This window comes from Carlito syrichta, unplaced genomic scaffold, assembly GCF_000164805.1.
Source record: "Carlito syrichta isolate Samal-C Ts95f unplaced genomic scaffold, Tarsius_syrichta-2.0.1 Scaffold143465, whole genome shotgun sequence".
NCBI lineage: Eukaryota > Metazoa > Chordata > Mammalia > Primates > Tarsiidae > Carlito > Carlito syrichta.
In genome coordinates, this window is record NW_007087561.1 from 6,420 (window position 1) to 24,605 (window position 18,186).

Here is an 18,186-nt window from a genome sequence, read left to right on the forward strand (position 1 = left end):
GGAGGAACCGTCCGGCCGCAGGAGCCCACCCAGCCACACGTTCAGTGCAGCACGAGCGGACAGGAGCTTTCCCCCTGGGCCCCCAGTCAAGGGAGCGGGACCTCCGGAAAAGTGGAAGGGCCGACGCGCCGTGCTCCTCGTCGGCTGAAGCGACTTGGGGTCAGCGTGGAAACTTAAGGGCCTCTTGCTGTGCAACAGGGGATGAGAATGAACGGGAGACGCGCTGCCAGGGCATTCCTTTGGTGGCGAGTTTCCTCAGGCAGATTCAACACCAAGTGGAGTAGCTTCTCAGTTTATTGTTAAGTCTTTTATTTACAGTACAAGTACCCAAAGGTTAAGGTCGTCGTCTTTTAAATAACAAGTTAGCCATATAAAACAGCTGGACCCCAAGTAGAGAAATATATACAATATAATACATTCAGTGCTCTCCGTATTATTGTTTTTCATATTAAATTAAAAGACGCTATGATTTAGAATGGCCTTTCTCCAAAATCCAGCCTGTCAAAAGACATAATGTACATTTTTACAGAACTGACATAGTATCAATAAAACTGCTGATTGTAATTTTTTTTTTTTATGCTACGCTGCATCTGTGTTACAGAAGAAAAAAGGCATTGCACTAGACGGGTTAATACTGAGTAAGCCAGAATGTTAACACTTGAGGAACGATGAGGGGCCTGTCGAGGTCCACCATCCGGCTCATTCACAACAGCTTCCCCTCTGAAAGCTCAGCAAACGTTTTCACAGACAGATCACTTCCCTTGGCAGTTAACTGCAAATGGGCGAAATGCCCCAAGCTGATGCTCACAGACATCACAACAGTTGATGCCAATGTAATCCTACCATCTACATTACCTAAGAGGAGCCAAAGCTAGAAAACCACTCACTGCTAAGTCAGGACAAAAATTAGAAGACCGTTTGCAGAAAATTTTGAATATCTAAATTTAGAGTATTCAGTAGACTACGGAAGCAACAGCTTATCACCATTATTTTTCTTAGGCTAGAATAAGAAAAAAGCAAACCCTCTCTATTTTTGGTAAGTTTTGATGGCGACAAAAGCTCCACACATCAATCAGATTTTTATACCAGTAACATGTTGAAACAGTTTTCTCTTGCTACTATCGATTATTCTCGGGATTCATTCTGTATCCTAACCTATATCCCAATGGCCTGAACAAGTGCAGCAACGGACCTGGCATATCATTATGCCACTCAAAATAAATAGTTAGGCTATTTCTCCATCATTAATACAGCCAGACATTAATTTTGAAAGGACAGATCACCCTTGCGAAGCAGCAACTGTTGCTTCAGAATGTATTTTCCTGGCATTTTTTAACCAACAAAATTAGCTGTGAGGCAGCTGTACTTTAAAACAGTTTTCATGTCATGGGCAAGAAAAACAAAATCATCACGACATTTTTGTGGAACATTCCTGCTGTGCACAAGGTATGAGAGAGAAACAACCTGATTACAGCTAGGGAGAGCCACCTCATACTTCAAGTGTTCATGAGTAGGGAGTACGGAAAATGGACGGAATAAATAGCACTGGAACCCCCCACAAAAAACCTGACAGATATAAAACAGTGCTGGCATTTCAAATCAGACACAAAACCCACTGTTTCTGGACACACAGTTAATCATGCTCCACATTTTCTTTCACCTCTGCATAACTCCTTTACTAGTCTTAGATCTCAAAACTCAAATCATCAGTGCTTTGTGTATCTTCAAAAGGCACATACACGTTTTAAAAAGGGGCTGAGGTGGGGCTTGCATTCAGATCAAACGTAAGTCCTTGGTCAACTTGCTTCCAGCTCAGAACACACCAAACATACTTTTTAATGCACACCCAATACTACGCTACCGCCTTCATTCTCTAAAGTAAACTTTCCAAAATGTTCCTACGTCACACATTTGTAATATTCTGCGTGAGTGAACGTATCTAGATTTCTTACTTACTATATGAAAATTAATGTGCTAATAATAGCATAGGCAGTCTGAGTAATATCCTTAAAACTTTAGAATTTCCCAGATTATCCTTGCTAGAGAAAGAAGCTAAGAGGAAATATTCTGGGACTATAGTATTTCCTCCAAGATAGTTTAGTACTTCTGATCACTTTTTAAAACAAAAATGCTATGTCAAAAGAAATTCCTTATTAAGAATAACGTTATTTCCTAACATCTGTTAGTAGTCAGAACTAGCTAGTATATAGAAAGATGTCCAAAATGAAAATTTTTAACTTTACAGATGTCATTGAAAGTGCTGGCTAGATTGAAATAGACACTTCACTTCTATTTTTAAAAATCACCAAAGTGAGGCCCAAACTTTACCTCAATTCAGTGACCAATTGTGCATCTAATCCTGAATTATACCCCACATGCTTAAAATAAAAAAACAAAAAACAAACCAATGCCGGGCTCGGTGGCTCAGCCTGTAATTCCACGCCTTGGGAGGCTGAGGTGAGTGGATTGCCTGAGCCCGCAGGTTCGAGTCCCGCCTGGGCAACTTGCTGAGACCTCATCTCTACAATAAATCAAAAAAAATTAGCCGGGCGTGGTAGTGCACACTTGTAATCCTGTAATTCCAGCTACTCGGAAGGCTGAGGCGGAAGGATCGCCAGAGCCCAGTAGGTTGAGGCTGCAGTGGCCGGAAGCGGCCACTGCACTCCAGTCTGGGTGACAGAGTGAGACGCCAACTCAAAAAAAAAAAAAAAAAAAACACCAATGAAGTGTTTTCTTCTCATCCAATTTCTTGGATCAGACCTAATTTATTTTTTACCTTAAAAAATTCTTCATTGATAAGTATTCCATTAGAAAGTAAGTAACTCCCAATTCATGTACTAATGGTTACTATGTTTCCCTGAAAATGGAGGGAGGGAACCTAGAACAAGAGCATATTAATTTGCCAGTGAGTGCAGTTTTATATGTTAATTATACAAAAGTTTTACTGAGGTTTAGAAACAGCTCTGAAAAAGGTTTAACAATAATGGCCGCGGCCTCCTGTCGCCCACAGAGAAGACAGAATTTTACAAACATCAAACACACTGGAAGACAAGGCAAGCTGGGAAGACAGAACATGGACAGGATTCCATAAGTCAAATTCCTCAATAAAATAGTAAGGGCCAACCTGCTTAATTGTCCACGAAAGGAATGAATCAGCATTTTTCTAAAGGTCTCAGGAATTCTGATTGTAAGTAACATTATATTATTACATTGAAAAGAACACACAGAACAAAGTCAGCAGCACTACAAATGCTAAGTAAAGAATGTGTCAAATGTGACGGATGCCAGGATCATCACACCTGGCGTTGTTCTCCTCTTAATTAAGTTAGCAAGTACACAGTCCGTTTTCCGCCCTATCTACTCTCTCTAACCTTAGCCCTTGGAATCATTTCTGTATTCAGCTGAAGAGAGAAAACGGTCATGCAGCTTCCCCACATACAGGCAGCTAATCAGGAGCTGCCAAACACCAAAGGGCCAATCCACGGAGTTTTTACCGTTCAGTTATGGAGAGTCGAAGGAGTCACAGAACTGAAGGCCTTTGCAGACCACGCTGAAGATGATGAAGAAAGAACACGTGGCTTCTGTCTGGCCCTTTGCCCTGCCCCCCTTTCCTTCACAGTCAGTTTCAAAATACGTGCTTGACTTCAGCAATTCAGACCCAGGCCTGTCCAGTGGTCGGGTACCATCAGGAAATACTTGTCCATTGCTTCACAAAACCTAGTCCTGTACAGCTCTGGGGAGACCACGGTTGGCATTTTACCTAAGATTATGAAGGAGAAAAGAAGGGAAATGCTGTTACTTGATTGGGCAACTGACTTCAACTGCCTCTGTTCTTTCACCTAGACTGCCGTGGAGACACAAACACCAGAGCAGTCTACATGAGGAGATGGGTTACCTGCTGTGCCACATAGCACAGCACAGGGTCCTCCCCGGCAGGAGTTTCTATTTTAGAAGACTAGCTCTTGCCTAGAGGTGAGTGATGTCTAAAAGCACAAATGAGGATAGCAGTGCTTAGAGAACTTAAAAGACCTCAAGTGTTAATTAAAGACAACTTCTTACTCAGAAATGGTGGTTTAAAAAAAAAGTCTTATTTTTACTTTGAGATCCTCTGGCATGTAACACAAATTTACACCCACTATTTCCCCACCTATATAATTCCTCTTATTATTTGATCATTTTGGAAATGATGATGGAATCAGATAACCGCTTATTTTTTAGAAAAAACAACCAGTATCCACTTTGTAAATTATAACTGATATGAAATACATGAGAACAGTTTAAAGAGTAAACAAAACGAAAATTCTGCTTACCTTGTCCTCCTAAAATTCCTGTTGATTTCACAACCATCTCAAGCTTTTTGTCCCATGTAAATGTTCGAATATAATCTAGCAGATGGAAGAAGCAGAATGAAATTAGCAGTGAAGCTAACTGCTATGTCAACAAATATGAGCAATGACTATTACAATGGCAGTTAACTTTTTTTTTTTTTGAGTTGGAGTCTCACTCTGTCACCCAGACTGGAGTGTAGGGGCCGCTCCCAGCCACCGCAGCCTCAACCTGCTGGGCTCCGGCGATCCTTCCGCCTCAGCCTTCCGAGTAGCCGGAATTACAGACGCGCGCTACCACGCCCGGCTGATTTTTTGATTTATTGTAGAGATGAGGTCTCGCTGCCCAGGTGGGTCTCGAACCCGTGGGCTCAGGCAATCCACTCACCTCAGCCTCCCAAAGGCATGGGATTATAGGCTGAGCCACCGAGCCCGGCAGCAGTTAACTTTTATTTAGTGCTGACAGTATGCCAAGTGGTGTTCTCAGGGTTTTCCCCACACTGGTTTGTTTAATCCTCAAAATAAACACCAAGGGCCTCATTACAACTGACTTTTGGAATTCACATATTTTTGGTAAAGATAATAAAAATAGAAATGAGGAAACTAAATAGAAGGGACTAGAATAAAACATTATTATTTTTGGAATTTCAAATGAAAGTCTTTGTAAAAATACACAAGAAGCTATTATCAGAGCAGCAGGTTCAATAAAAACTTTAAAAGTTTACTCTAAGCCGGGCGCAATGGCTCACACCTATAATCCCAGCACTTTGGGAGGCCAAGGTGAGAGGACTGCCTGAGCCTGCGGGTTCGAGATCAGCTCAGGCAACTTGGCAAGACCTCATCTCTACAACGAATCAAAAAAGTAGCCAGGTGTGGTGGCACGCACCTGTAGTCCCAGGTCCTTGGAAGGCTGAGGCAGAAGGATCACCGGAGCCCAGCAGGTCGAGGCTGCGGTGGCTGTGAGTGTGCCACTGCACTCCAGCCTGGACCACAGAGTGAGACTCCAACTTAGAAAAAAGTTTGCTCTAGCTTCATTCATGAACTGTAAGGAGGGCACATTTACTGACTTACCTATAATCCCAACGACTAGCTCATTGCTAGTATCATCTCGCCCAACTAGCAAAGAGTAATCTATGATGAGGTGGCTGGAAAGGAAATGGGAGTCACTATGGATTGAGGTTCTCAGCACAGCTTTGGAGTGAGAACGAATGTACAGAGGGTTGTCCCGAACCATCTTTAGGAGGTTTTCATCCAGCAGGACCACATCGCAGCTCTCTTTCCCAGTGTCAGTTTTTACATTTCGATTCCTAAGTGAGCCCTTCAAATCAAAAACCTAGCAGAAAGAAAATTCTTTGTCATTTACATGTGAGTTGCTACAGGTAGTCAGTGTGATTAAATAAAAAAGTAGTCACTACTATTGCATACTTTTTTAAATTGAGCACTTAATAAAAATTATTAAAAGAGATATACTTGCGTAATACATAAAATACACAGACATATAATTGTGTCATATGAAATTAGTTTCTAGGTGCTCACTTACTGAAACATCTCAGAAATGAACTAATGTAATAAACTTTGAGATACACAAACAAGCAACTCCAAAAACACATCACTGGATCCTGAAGTGATGTCCCAACTGTCCAATCACTTATGGCAACGTGGAAGCAACAGCACAATTCCAGCAATACTTGGGTGACAGGAAAAGCAAAGCACTCAGACGTCAGGGGACCTGAGTTCCAGCACGGGCTGGAGTGTGTGTGCCACAGACCAGGCAGGCCAGCTGCTCCCGGCTCAGGATGATGGTAGAGAACTCGAGCCAGAATGTAAGTTCATTACATAATTAGGCACGCTGTTTCATCCGGCTGACTTTTTTTCATAGCAAGGTGTTCTCAGTAGAGAAAGCAATGCCTGCATTATATTCCCACAGAAGCTCCTTATCTCACTACAGACTGGAAACAGTTCAAGGAGCAGCACCTGGAGGAGCACTATTCTAGAACCCAGACCAACCTGAGTCTAAGAGCAGCGGAGCAACTTTAATAAAGTACTTAATTTCGAGGGGCCTTGCCTTCTTAATCTTTAAAAGTGAGGTGCTGGGAGCAAATGTGCCTTCTTATTGGACTAATTCAGTGATTTCAGAATACTGACCATGTCAAATTTTAGGACCAGTCCACGATAAACAGTACTTTATTCTTAACCTCCAAGGTTCAACAAGTCAAAAGTCACGCCTGGCCTAGCAGCCAGAGTTAAATATTCACTGTAAAGGAAGATGCTCCTCCCTGGCTTACAGCAGTCAAGAGCCAAAAGCCCCAAGGGCTCCAGGAGCGATGTGCGCCACACAGTCCATATCTCACCTGCGCCATCTTCCTCCCATAGAAAAGGTTTTCCATGACAAGGAGATCTAGCTTCTTCTCGGTGTTGTTCTGGGAGTTCTTATAGCCAATTCTGTAAACGCCAAGGATTTTGGCCAAGGCGGTAGGCCTCTATTCAAGAAGAGAGCAAAGGAAATTCTCACCAAAATGGGTTGTTTGTAACTCAGTGCCTTCTCCTGCATTATCCTCACCACATCCAGACAGGATCTTCTACGGCCAGAAGACTATGAAAGGAACTTAAGCCCTTGAATCTCAGAAGTGAGAATAACAGCAACGCCACACTGTTCCATCCTTAACTTTCTTCCAAGGGATAAACCTTCAGTTGCTCAAATTAAAACAAACTTCCTTGGCCGAGCTTGGTGGCTCAGCCTGTAATCCCAGCACTTTGGGAGGCTGAGGTAAGTGGACTGCCTGAGTCTGCGGGTTCAAGATCAGCCCAGGCAACTTGGTGAGACCTCGTCTCTACAATTAAAAAAAAAAATTAGCCAGGCATGGTATTACACGCCTGTAGTTCTGGCTACTTGGAAGGCTGAGGCAGAAGGATCGCCAGAGCCTGGCGGGTTGATGCTGGGGTGTGAGTGTGCTGCTCCAGCTAGGAGTTGAGACTCCAACTCAAAAAAAAAAACAAAACAACTTACTTATGACATGTAATTTCTCCTGATATCAACTGTGTAATCTTCCATAATCCTATGGCGGGAGAACGGAGAAACAAGGATCAACTGTTCAATGACACGTGAGCAAACCTAGGCCACTGTCTTCCTCTCTTTCCAGCTAAGGGAGGCACCTACCAATTGTTCAACACATATTCCAAATTTCTGTCTCAGCAAAATTACCAATTACTGAACGTGCAGCTAATTTCAGCCAGTCTTAATGCTTATAAATCTTAAGCTAAAAGCAACTGCTTGATGTCACTTGGTTTCTCACTGGCAAAAGTAGGGAAAAAATACCATCTGAAATCGCTGAATTCTAGCCCGCCTCAACAGCATAACAGAGATCTAGGCATGCCCAGCTCTTATCTTCCCACGGAGAAAATTACCATTAGGGTTAACCCTCAGGACCTGAAAAGGCCCAGCCAGCTCTGACTATAGACCAGGGCTTGGGATTTCTACCTTTTGTTGAACAGCATTTGTAACGTAATTGAAGTAGTGTGGGGCGAAGTCAAGGAAAGACTGGACTTCCAGACGAGGCATTTGCTTCAAAATGAATCTATCATCTAAAAGGCAGAAATTGCACATGTTTATTCAAACACAATATATACTGTGGTCTCTAATACATCATTCCAAAAATCCCAAATAATCTGGCTGTTATGACTTTAAAAAATATTTTCTAAGGTCGCAGTGAACATTCTAATCAGAAGACAATTCTAAGTAACTGGTGGCCTGGAAGGGATCCTGAGGATTTATATAGTCAAGGACCCTCGGCTTTTGACAGTGACCTCAATTCACTGCTAGATGACCCACTTTTTAGAAATACCAAATAAACTATAAATTCTTTGTTAGCCACCAAGAAAGCCACAGTTCTAAAGGTCTTATCCAGCTACGTCCCTCCTGCTACCATTAGATTACATTTTCACAAATTTCCCCTGATATCAACTGTGTAATCCTCCATAATCCTATGGCAGGAGAACGGAGGAGCAAGGATCAACTGTTCACTGACACGTGAGCAACATTTTCACCAATGATTTTGTTTTCAGTAGGGTTAGAGAATAGACTGTGGCACGCAAATGGTCATAACATTTTGCAAACTTTCATAGGTTAAGAACCTGACCTTTGTTTTCAAGTTAAGTACTTCCACTTTCTACCTTTCTCACACCAGGTCTGAGGTATCCTTTTGAATTTTCCAGAGGTTCTCTGTTGTTACTGACATCTGGAGAACTCACAACTAGAGAGAGTGTCATAAAGACTTGAACAATACCTGGGTCTCATCACTAACATCTAAATGTATATTCTTCCCGCGCCTTTGGGAGGCTGAGGTGAGTGGATTGCCGGAGCCCGCGGGCTTGAGACCCGCCTAGGCAGCGAGACCTCATCTCTACAATAAATCAAAAAATCAGCTGGGCATGGTAGCGCATGCCTGTAGTTTCGGCTAATTGGAAGGCTGAGGCGGAAGGATCACTGAGCCCAGCGGGTCGAGGCTGCGGTGGTCGGGAGCGGCCACTGCACTCCAGTCTGGGAGACAGAGAGAGACTCCAACTCAAAAAAAATAAATAAATAAATAAAAATAAACGTCTATTCTTTTAAACCACTGACTACATCCTAAAGCATAAAAGGAAAAACAGAAAACGCTGTTTGCCGACACACACGACCTCAGTTCGAGCGACTCCTAAGTGACCTGAGGGAAAAGGATGGAGACGCCCTGGTCGGCGAGTGACTGAAAGGCTCACCTTCAGTGGCATAGAAGGCAGCTCCGGACTTGCCTCCTCGGGCCTGCCAGGGCGACGAATGGGAAAGGGAGCGGATGAAATCTTCCTCGCTGCTGCCCAGAATCACTTCGCGCATCTTGTGAAACTCTCCCGCGTAATAGAGCCGACAGTAAAACTTGGCATTAGCATCGGAAAATTCTATAAACAGATGTTAAAAAAATGCTTTTATGTATCAGAAAATATCTGTCCTCCTTCCCGCCCTCCAGCCCTCGCCCTGGCCAAATGCAACCATTTAAGATAATCCACGGCAGCATTCTTTATGTCATGTCTAAATCCGTTTTCATAACTCTGTTAAAGTGATCTACAAGGGGTATTTGAGGTCATATGATCACCCTCACATATTTTTTAAAAACTCAGTTCAAATTATACATTGGCTACTGTATTTTCATCATTATACTTTTACAGCAATTCTTTTTTATTTTTTGAGTTGGAGTCTCACTCTGTCGCCCAGACTGGAGTGCAGTGGCCGCTCCCGGCCACCGCAGCCTCGACCCGGGCTCTGGCGATCCTTCCACCTCAGCCTTCCGAGTAGCCGGAATTACAGGCATGCGCCACCACGCCCGGCTGATTTTTTGATGTATTGTAGAGATGAGGTCTCGCTGCCCAGGCGGGTCTCGAACCCGCGGGCTCAGGCAATCCACTCACCTCAGCCTCCCAAAGGCGCAGAATTACAGGCTGAGCCACCAAGCCCGGCTAGCAATCTTACAGACATCTTAAAATTTACTTTACAAGACCTGATTCTGAATAATAAATTTCTGGTACCCATATTCACAATTCTAAATGCCTTGACAATACTCTGTAAATCTCAATTACATAATAAGTCAGCATTTAACTATTAGAAATAAATGCATAATTTATAAATTAAATTATAATTTTAATTACATTTCTACATGAAGCTGCTTTATAAGTTAAATAGCACACATTTTGCAAACTAAATTATGGGTGAAATATGCTTCATGTCAGCACACAATTCTACTTGTTTCAGGAACCAGGACACTTATCTAGCATAAAGCTGGAAGCCTCAAAGGTGGCGTCTGCTGAACCGCGGTCCCGCCCCTCACACTGACAATACAGTGTCTCATACTCACGAAGCTCCACATGAGGGTTTGTGAGTTGTTTCTTTTGTGGGTCTCCTCCGTCCACCTCATCTAAAATGTTTGATATCATTAGTAAAGTCAAAGCTTTAATTATTATCAGTTCACTGTCTCTTCTCTTTTCCCTGATATAACAAAAAGATTTAGCAAATGAACAGTGAAAATCCAACTCAAGGCTCTATCAAGCAAGCATCAGATGCACAATTAAACTATGTAAACAGTCACGACAAAGATGTACGTATGTTTTGAAGTTTCAATTTTTAGGTACAAAAGCAGAGAATTCAGGTTAAATAATTTTTCTGACATTTGGGTAATGCCTATGATACACATATAGTAACTCAGCTCTTAAACTAAGAATTTCCACAGCTGTTTTATCAGAGTTCATAACCAGTTTTCCTCCTGTGTGTAGAACAGAGCTTCTCCAATACCTCACGCTACTTTATCATATACTAAGATACACATGTAATACATAAAATATAGGCCGGGTACGATGGCTCCCACCTGTAATCCCAGCACTCAGGGAATTTGAGACGGGAGGATTGCTGGAGCCCAGGAGTTCACGACCAGCCTGGGCAACACAGTGAGACCCTGTCTCTACAAAAAATAAAAAATTAGCCAGGCATAGTGGCACCTGTAGTCCCAGCTACTTGAGAGGCTGAGGCGGAAGGATCACCTGAGCCCAGGAGGTTGAGGCCATGGGCATGCCACTGTACTCCAGCCTGGGCGACAGAGTGACACCCTGACTCAAATAAACAAAGAAACAGACAAACAAACTGGTATATATTTTTTATACCAGTACATACTAGAGCCTACTTCAGAGATATTTTTTGTATTTGATCTGTCTGGTGAACTTACTGCCAGATCCACTCTGTTTATTACTGTAGGTCTGTAATCCATCTTAATATGTGGAAGAACAAATTGTGCTCTAGGTTTTACATTTCAAAATAATTTTTTTGAAGCATCAAAGCCATCCAAGGATCACATTGTAAACGCTAACAACCTAACAGTAGTCTGTAAATTACTAAACAGATGTCTTAATTACTAACCAAAATTTATGATAGCAGTTGCTATTTTTTAAACTACTAATTCATGGCCTAACCCAGGAGTCACCAAAATTCTGTAAAGGGCCAGAGAGCAAATATTTTACTCAGCTGCAACTACTCAACTTGCCAATACAATGTGCAAGCAACCAGACGTAAGGAAATAAACGGGTGGACCTACTTCCCAATAAACTTTTGTTTACAAAAATAGGTTGGCATGGTCTGCCAACTCCTAGTCTGCACCCATACCCAAATACAAGCAAAGAGATAGAGATATTTTCTGAAGTATCAACATAAAGGTGGACGTAACAGCTACAACTTTACATACTTGGGGGAGTGGTGGCATGAAAACGTTTGCGTATACACCATGAGTTACAGAATGAGACAGACGTTTCACATGCAGGATGTCATGCAGACCTTGGAAGACACTGCTCTTGCCACTCGACAGGTTACGGAAACTAGGGAGTTGATTCTACTGCACAGCAGCTGATGGCAATGACATCTGAAACCAGCTGGACTCGCCTAGTGCTGGGCTTTTTCCACTTGCCACACTGACAAGTGACAACAGAGGGGATGCCTTGGTCTCAGCAACCATCAGCATCTACTTCACGGTGTAAGAAACATAAACAGCAAAAAGAAGTACGTCAAAGCCTGGAACGAGCACAACCGGTCTTCTTCAACACACCTTGAGGCTCGACGCCTGGATTCTCCATCACCTCCTTGCCCGTCTGCCCAACCTGGTAGTAAGCACTGTCTGCTCCACGCAGGGTTTCTCTCCTCTGGGAAGAGAGATCAGGGCTTTTCCCTGCTGTCCCTCTGAAGAAGGACAACATTCCAGAAGCCTTTTTGGCTAAAACCAAGAAGAAACAGGTTAATTTTAAGTACAGGACGCCACAGGTAGAAAATACAAATTTTCAATTCATTCCTTTGGTAGCTGTAACAATTATATGGGGTTAATGACTCTGGGTAATACTGACACTTTCATTTGAACAGTAATATTCCACATGCTGCTGTTCTTTAGCAGTCAAGTACCCACCTGACTATCAGAAACACAGATGGACAGCAATGTTCAGTTAGCTGAATATCAAAACGAGAAAAATTCTCTAAAAAATCTTTCAAAATTATCTTTCAAAGGCAGTAACATCTTAAGCAACAAGATTAAATTTGGGCTGAGTTTTTACAATACTGCAATATGGTTAATTAACTAACAAAACAATTTCACAAACTGAAGGAATTGGGTGAAAGGTAACATTTTTGTGTGATTTATGTTCCTACTTTTTTTTTTTAAATTCAGTCTTACTCTGTCACCCAGGCTGCAGTGCAGTGGCATGCTCACAGCTCCCGCAGCCCTGACCTTACTTTCTGTCTCAGCCTTCCAAGTAGCTGGAACTACAGGTGTGCACCATCACGTTTGGCTAATTTTTTGATTTATTGTAGAGATGAGGTCTCGCCAAGTTGCCCAGGTTGGTCTCGAACCCCTGGGCTCAGGCAATCCTCGTGCTCTGCCTCCCAAAGTGCTAGGATTACAGGTGTGAGTCACCAGACCCAGCTTGTTCCTACATTTTAACAAAGGAAAATATGAGATTTCGTTTTTAGTATCTTTCCAAAAATATGAAAGGCCACAGGATGGCCAAGAAGTTACTAAAGCTTGTTCCATGCTTTTTTTTTTTTTTTTTTTTTTTTTAGTTGGAGTCTCACTCTGTCGCCCAGGCTGGAGTGCAGTAGCATGCTCACAGCCACCGCAGCCTCAACCTGCTGGGCTCCAGCGATCCTTCCACCTCAGCCTTTCAAGTAGCTGGAACTACAGGCAAGTGCTACCAAACCCAGCTTATTTTTTTTTTATTTATTGTAGAGACGAGGTCTCAACAAGATGCCCAGGCTGGTCTTGAACCCCTGGATTTAAGCAATCCTCTTACCCTGGCCTCCCAAAGTACTAGGATTACAGGCTTGAGCCACTGTGCCCGGCCTGCTCTATACTTTTATTTCTAGCTTAGAGTTTCATTCATCATACTAGTAATATGTCTGATTCTAATTCTTGTAAATTTACCACTGACAAAATCCACAGACAACGTCAATCATAAAAATGCTTACTTGGGGTGGCAGACACCATCACTGCCTCCTCAGTATCCATGTCTGCCTGGCTTCTTGCCAACAGAACCCCCGTGGGTGGGGAAGTGGTGACTATGTGTATGCCCAAGGAAAGGCTCCTAATTTGCATGCACCAGCCAAAACAGTGCTGCTCTCGACTTCCTCGGCCTCCTGCAGCGAGGAGTGATCATAAGACCCGGTTCTAACTGATAAGACTGTACGGAGAGCCTCTGAATTCCTAATAAGTGGGGAGAGCTGCAGCTTGCACCACCCTTCTTTCTGTCTCAAATGCACACAAAAACGGAATATTTTTGATCATGAGAATCACAGAGAAACTATCCTTTTACTGTCATAACAATGCCGAACAGCTACACCGATGCCAGCAACTGCCCACCTCCAGGCGTGGTCATTTTAGAAAAATAAGCTGTTGCTTTGTGAAGCCCTTACAGTCCATTGATTTTTCTGTTATTTATAGATGGATGAGTTCCTGACGAAGTCAGAGACCCAAGTTCAAATCCCAGCTCCACCACTAACTTAATGCTAAGCAAGTGACTTAATCTAAACTTAACTTCCTTTCTTAAAAGTTGGACGATTCAAATAATCCTTATGTAGCTACTGTGCAAATTAAAGATGACAATGCATAAAAATTCTTTTCAAAATGCCAATAATATTGTAAAACTTAAAAAAAAAAAGTAACTTGGTTTAACATCTTAGGTTGTATATTTTAAACTGAAAGCGCTAAGAAGGCAGGCACTACTTTTTGCATAGACCAAAGAGCTTCTGAGAGTTTCAAATTCAATACCTTGAACTCAGGTTTAAGGTAAGAACCAAAGAAAAACAGGAAAATATCTATAAAAGAGGATATACAAAAATGCTTAAATTTATATTTCAAAGATCGGTAGTAAATCCTTGCCAGATGGCAATTCTTGCTTGTTTTTTATGTTTCATTTTTTAAACCATAATTATAAGTAAGATTAACTATAAATACTTCTTTTGTGGATAATCTTACGTGGTTGTGGTTCTGCTTCTGCTGTACGGTTTGTCTGTCCTCCACTGACTTCAGGTAATCTAATAGGGCTGCTACTCTTTGGTCTGCTGTCTAAAGCACTAAAATGAAAAACAAAGTTGCTTTTACACTATTCAGACAGAAAATAGCAAGTACTCTAATTCCTATCCTAATTTATCCCCCACCTAACCACAATATTAGAAATCTAATTCAGAGCTAGAACATGAAAGAAAAAGCCTTGAAATACCTACTGGTAAAACACCATAATTACCAACATGCACAGAATCATAAACTTTTATAATATTTCCCCTCAAGACCATTCGTGCTATATTGGCACCTATAAGACAATTACAGAAAATACCAATTTCATTTTTCTCACACTAGTCACTATAGTGATAATTTGAATCAAATTTTACCATGTTAGCAGAATTAGAAACTCTATTCCAGTAAGAATCATAATAATGAGCCTACTAAAATTTGTGTCTAAATTCTAAAATACTGAACATGCTAACAGAACTGGTTTAATTTTTTTTGAATTGGAGTCTCACTCTGTTGCCCAGGCTGGAGTGCAGTGGTGCACTCACAGCCAACCCAGTGTCGACCTGCGGGCTCCGGTGATCCTGCCGCCTCAGCTTTCCAAGTATCCAGAACTACAGGTACACGCTACCACGCTCGGTTAATTTTTGACTTATTGTAGAGACGAGGTCTCACCAAGTTACCCGGCTGGTCTCAAACCCATGGGCTCAGACAATCCACTTGCCTTGGCCTCCCAAAGTGCTAGGAATACAGGCTGAGCCACTGAGCCTGGCCTAAGTTTATTTTTTTTAACTATTACGATCTTTAACTACGAGAAACAATTCATGGATACTTTTAATAAGAAGCTAAGCAACAGCTTACTAATTTTACAAGTTACTGTTTTTTAAATAAAAACAGTAACTTAGCTGGGCTTGGTGGCTCAGCCTGTAATCCCGCACTTTGGGAGGCTGAGGTGAGCGGACTGCCTGTGCCCACGGGTTCGAGACCTGCCTGGGGAACTTGGTGAGACCTCATCTCTGTAATAAATAAAAAAATCAGCCGGGCTTGGTAGCGCACGCCTGTAGTTTCAGCTACTTAGAAGGTTGAAGTGGAAGGATCGCCGGAGCCCAGCAGGTCGAGGCTGCGGTGGCTGGGAGCAGCCACTGCACTCCAGTCTGGGCGACGGAGTGAGAGTCCAACTCAAAAAAAAAAAAAAAAGAAAAAAACAGTACCTTTTTCATTTTCCTGAGAAAGGTTGGACGTTTAAATCTGCAACATACATTGAACTGCTATTATCAGAAAACTGTATCCTAAGGATCTGTTTAAGGTCTTTTGCTGTATTTGAACTTTATTGTCTCAAGTATTGGCTGGAATATGAGCACCATTATCTAGAGTCTAGAAATTTTATACTGATAAAATGCTATAGTAAAACTCAAATGCAAGCATACAGAAAATGTTTACACAACAACATTAAAATAGAGTCTCGCCAAGCATGGATCACCTGTTTGCTGGAAGCCCCTCTTCAGCACTGTTCCACTGGGTCGCTTTAGACAATTCTTCTAAGGCATTTCGGTATTCTTTACAACTTAGGGTAGAAATAGGTTGAAAAACGTTAAATATTAACTTCTTCTTTAAAAGCAAATCATATACTTTAGAGTAAGTCTTGCATTGTAGAAGCGTGATCTCTGTAAGTGTCCATACTTGAATACATTCTGGTAAACCAGCAAACGCCATCACGCAGGAAGATCAACACGCTCGCAGAGGATGACACAAAACGTGACCCACTGCCTTACCAACCCCATCGATGTGCTCAACAAGGACCACAAAAGCCCACTCACTAATGTTTAGTTCAAACAGCTTCAGGGTGGAACAGGTAGCTGAAAAGTTGGAGGCATCCAGCTTTAGTACAACAGAACATTAATGGAATTTGAGGGTGCTTTTCCACTTAAAAGTTCTAAACTTTAAGAAAGAAACTCCTCATCAGCCACATGGTAAACCCTAAACTCCAGTAAAGGCAGACACACCTCTCTTGTTTACTCATGTATAGCCAATACCTGGGAGACCACATTTGGAGAACTTTCAAGTAAGTGTTGGACGACCGGACTCCATGTACCTCATCACAGCACAGCAGTGACTCCCACCCCCAGCCCCACAGTTTCACTCTCCTTGACCAACTGCGGTCCAGAAATACTGAGGACAGGCCACACCCACAGCGCTCTCATCGAGGCACATGATTATAGTTGCTCTGTTTTGTTATTAGCTATGACTGTTAATCTCTTATTGTGGCTAATTTATACATCTAGCTTTATCATATGCAGGTCTGTGCAGAAAAAACCTAGCATACAGAGGTTCAGTACTGACCATGGGCTTCAGGCATCCACGGCAGAAGGGGAGAGAGGTCTTAGACCATGTCCTCCAGAGGTAAGGGAGACGGCTGGACTCTAAGAAGGAACATTTTGCCTGATAGAAAGCAGGATGTTCCGAGTCAATAGGAAAATCCAAGGGATACATTCTATAAAAGAATGGTTGGAGGATTCAAGGACCGGCAAACAACTTGCCTGTCAATTTGGCTATCGGGAGCTTGCTTAAGAAGCATCCTTTACCCATCGTTTGGGCAAAGAGCAGGTCTTCAGTATAGTTTTGCTCACATGTGATCATGTCGCTCTGCTCCATGTGAGAGATCCCCAAAGCAAGGTCATCAATAGACACACGTAAAATGCACACAGATACAGTCATAGGTGAAAAGGTCCTGTGAATAATACCTGAGAGCAAAAGCAATGATGGAGCTGGGCTCCTTCTCACAGACTGCGATGGGCACACGCTCATGTTCATACATTAAGTAGTGTTTATCTGGATCGCTGTTCGAATTTTGAAAACATAAGAAAATAAAATCACATATAAAAACCATTAACACATTATACAAGTAAATCTCAGGACAATTCTGAGTTAATTAAATACTACACAGTAACAATATAATGAAGAAAGTCAAAACGTATGCAGACGCTGATAACTTGAATCAAATAAGCAACAAGAAGATATCAAGAGAAAGTTTTTGAAGGCAATTAGAAAATTATCAGAATTAAGCCAGGCACAGTGGTTCACATTTGTAATCCCAGCACTTTGGAAAGTTGAGGTGGGAGGACTGCTCAAGTTCAGGAGTTCAAAACGAGCCTACACAACATAGCAAGACCAAGTCTCTACAAAAAAACTAAAAAATTAGCCAGGCGTGGTAGCATATGCCTGAAGTCCCAGCTACTTGGGAGGCTGAGACAAAATGATCACCTGAGCCCAAAACATCGAGGTTGTGGTAAGCTGTGACTGTGCCAGAGCCACTCCAGTCAGGTGACAGAGTGGAACCTCAACTTAAAAAAAAAAGGAGGGAGGGAAGGAAAAGAATAAAAAATAAAATCATCAGAATTAGGCTTCAAATCAGAGGGTTGCTGGGTGTGGTGGCTCACGCTTGTAATCCCAGCACTTTGAGAGGCAGAGGCGAGAGGACTGCCCGAGCCCATAGGTTTGAGACCAGCTTGGGCAACTTGGTGAGACCTTGTCTCTACAATAAATCAAAAAATTAGTCAGACATGGTAGTGGGAGCCTGTGGTTCCAGCTACTTGGAAGGCTGATGTGGAAGGAGTACCTGAGCCCAGCAGATTGAGGCTGTGGTGGCCGTAAGCATGCCACTGCACTCCTGCCTGGGTGACAGAGTGAGAGTCCTACTTAAGAAAAAAAAAAAATCAGAGAGTTCTGGAATAATCACTCTACACTGCCAAAATAATTACGATAAACAGCACAAGTCTAAGATATTTTGTTCTATTATGAGCTTGGGA

General features: G+C 42.3%; 1 protein-coding gene across 1 annotated transcript in view; it reads right to left on the reverse strand.

Annotated features, from left to right (window-relative positions):
- Positions 1-2,714: 2,714 nt before the first annotated feature.
- The window catches only part of PIKFYVE (phosphoinositide kinase, FYVE-type zinc finger containing), a 96,405-nt gene continuing 80,933 nt past the window's right edge, over positions 2,715-18,186 (reverse strand). Inside the window, exons 32-42 of the mRNA XM_021708687.1 lie at positions 17,122-17,217; positions 15,861-15,944; positions 14,348-14,445; positions 11,936-12,100; positions 10,205-10,264; positions 9,078-9,254; positions 7,804-7,907; positions 6,677-6,805; positions 5,397-5,658; positions 4,311-4,385; positions 2,715-3,760 (exon numbers count right to left, since the gene is read on the reverse strand). Of these exons, the coding sequence (XP_021564362.1) occupies positions 3,645-3,760; positions 4,311-4,385; positions 5,397-5,658; positions 6,677-6,805; positions 7,804-7,907; positions 9,078-9,254; positions 10,205-10,264; positions 11,936-12,100; positions 14,348-14,445; positions 15,861-15,944; positions 17,122-17,217 (1,366 nt within the window). The 3' untranslated portion in view covers positions 2,715-3,644. The remainder of the gene's footprint in view (positions 3,761-4,310; positions 4,386-5,396; positions 5,659-6,676; positions 6,806-7,803; positions 7,908-9,077; positions 9,255-10,204; positions 10,265-11,935; positions 12,101-14,347; positions 14,446-15,860; positions 15,945-17,121; positions 17,218-18,186) is intronic.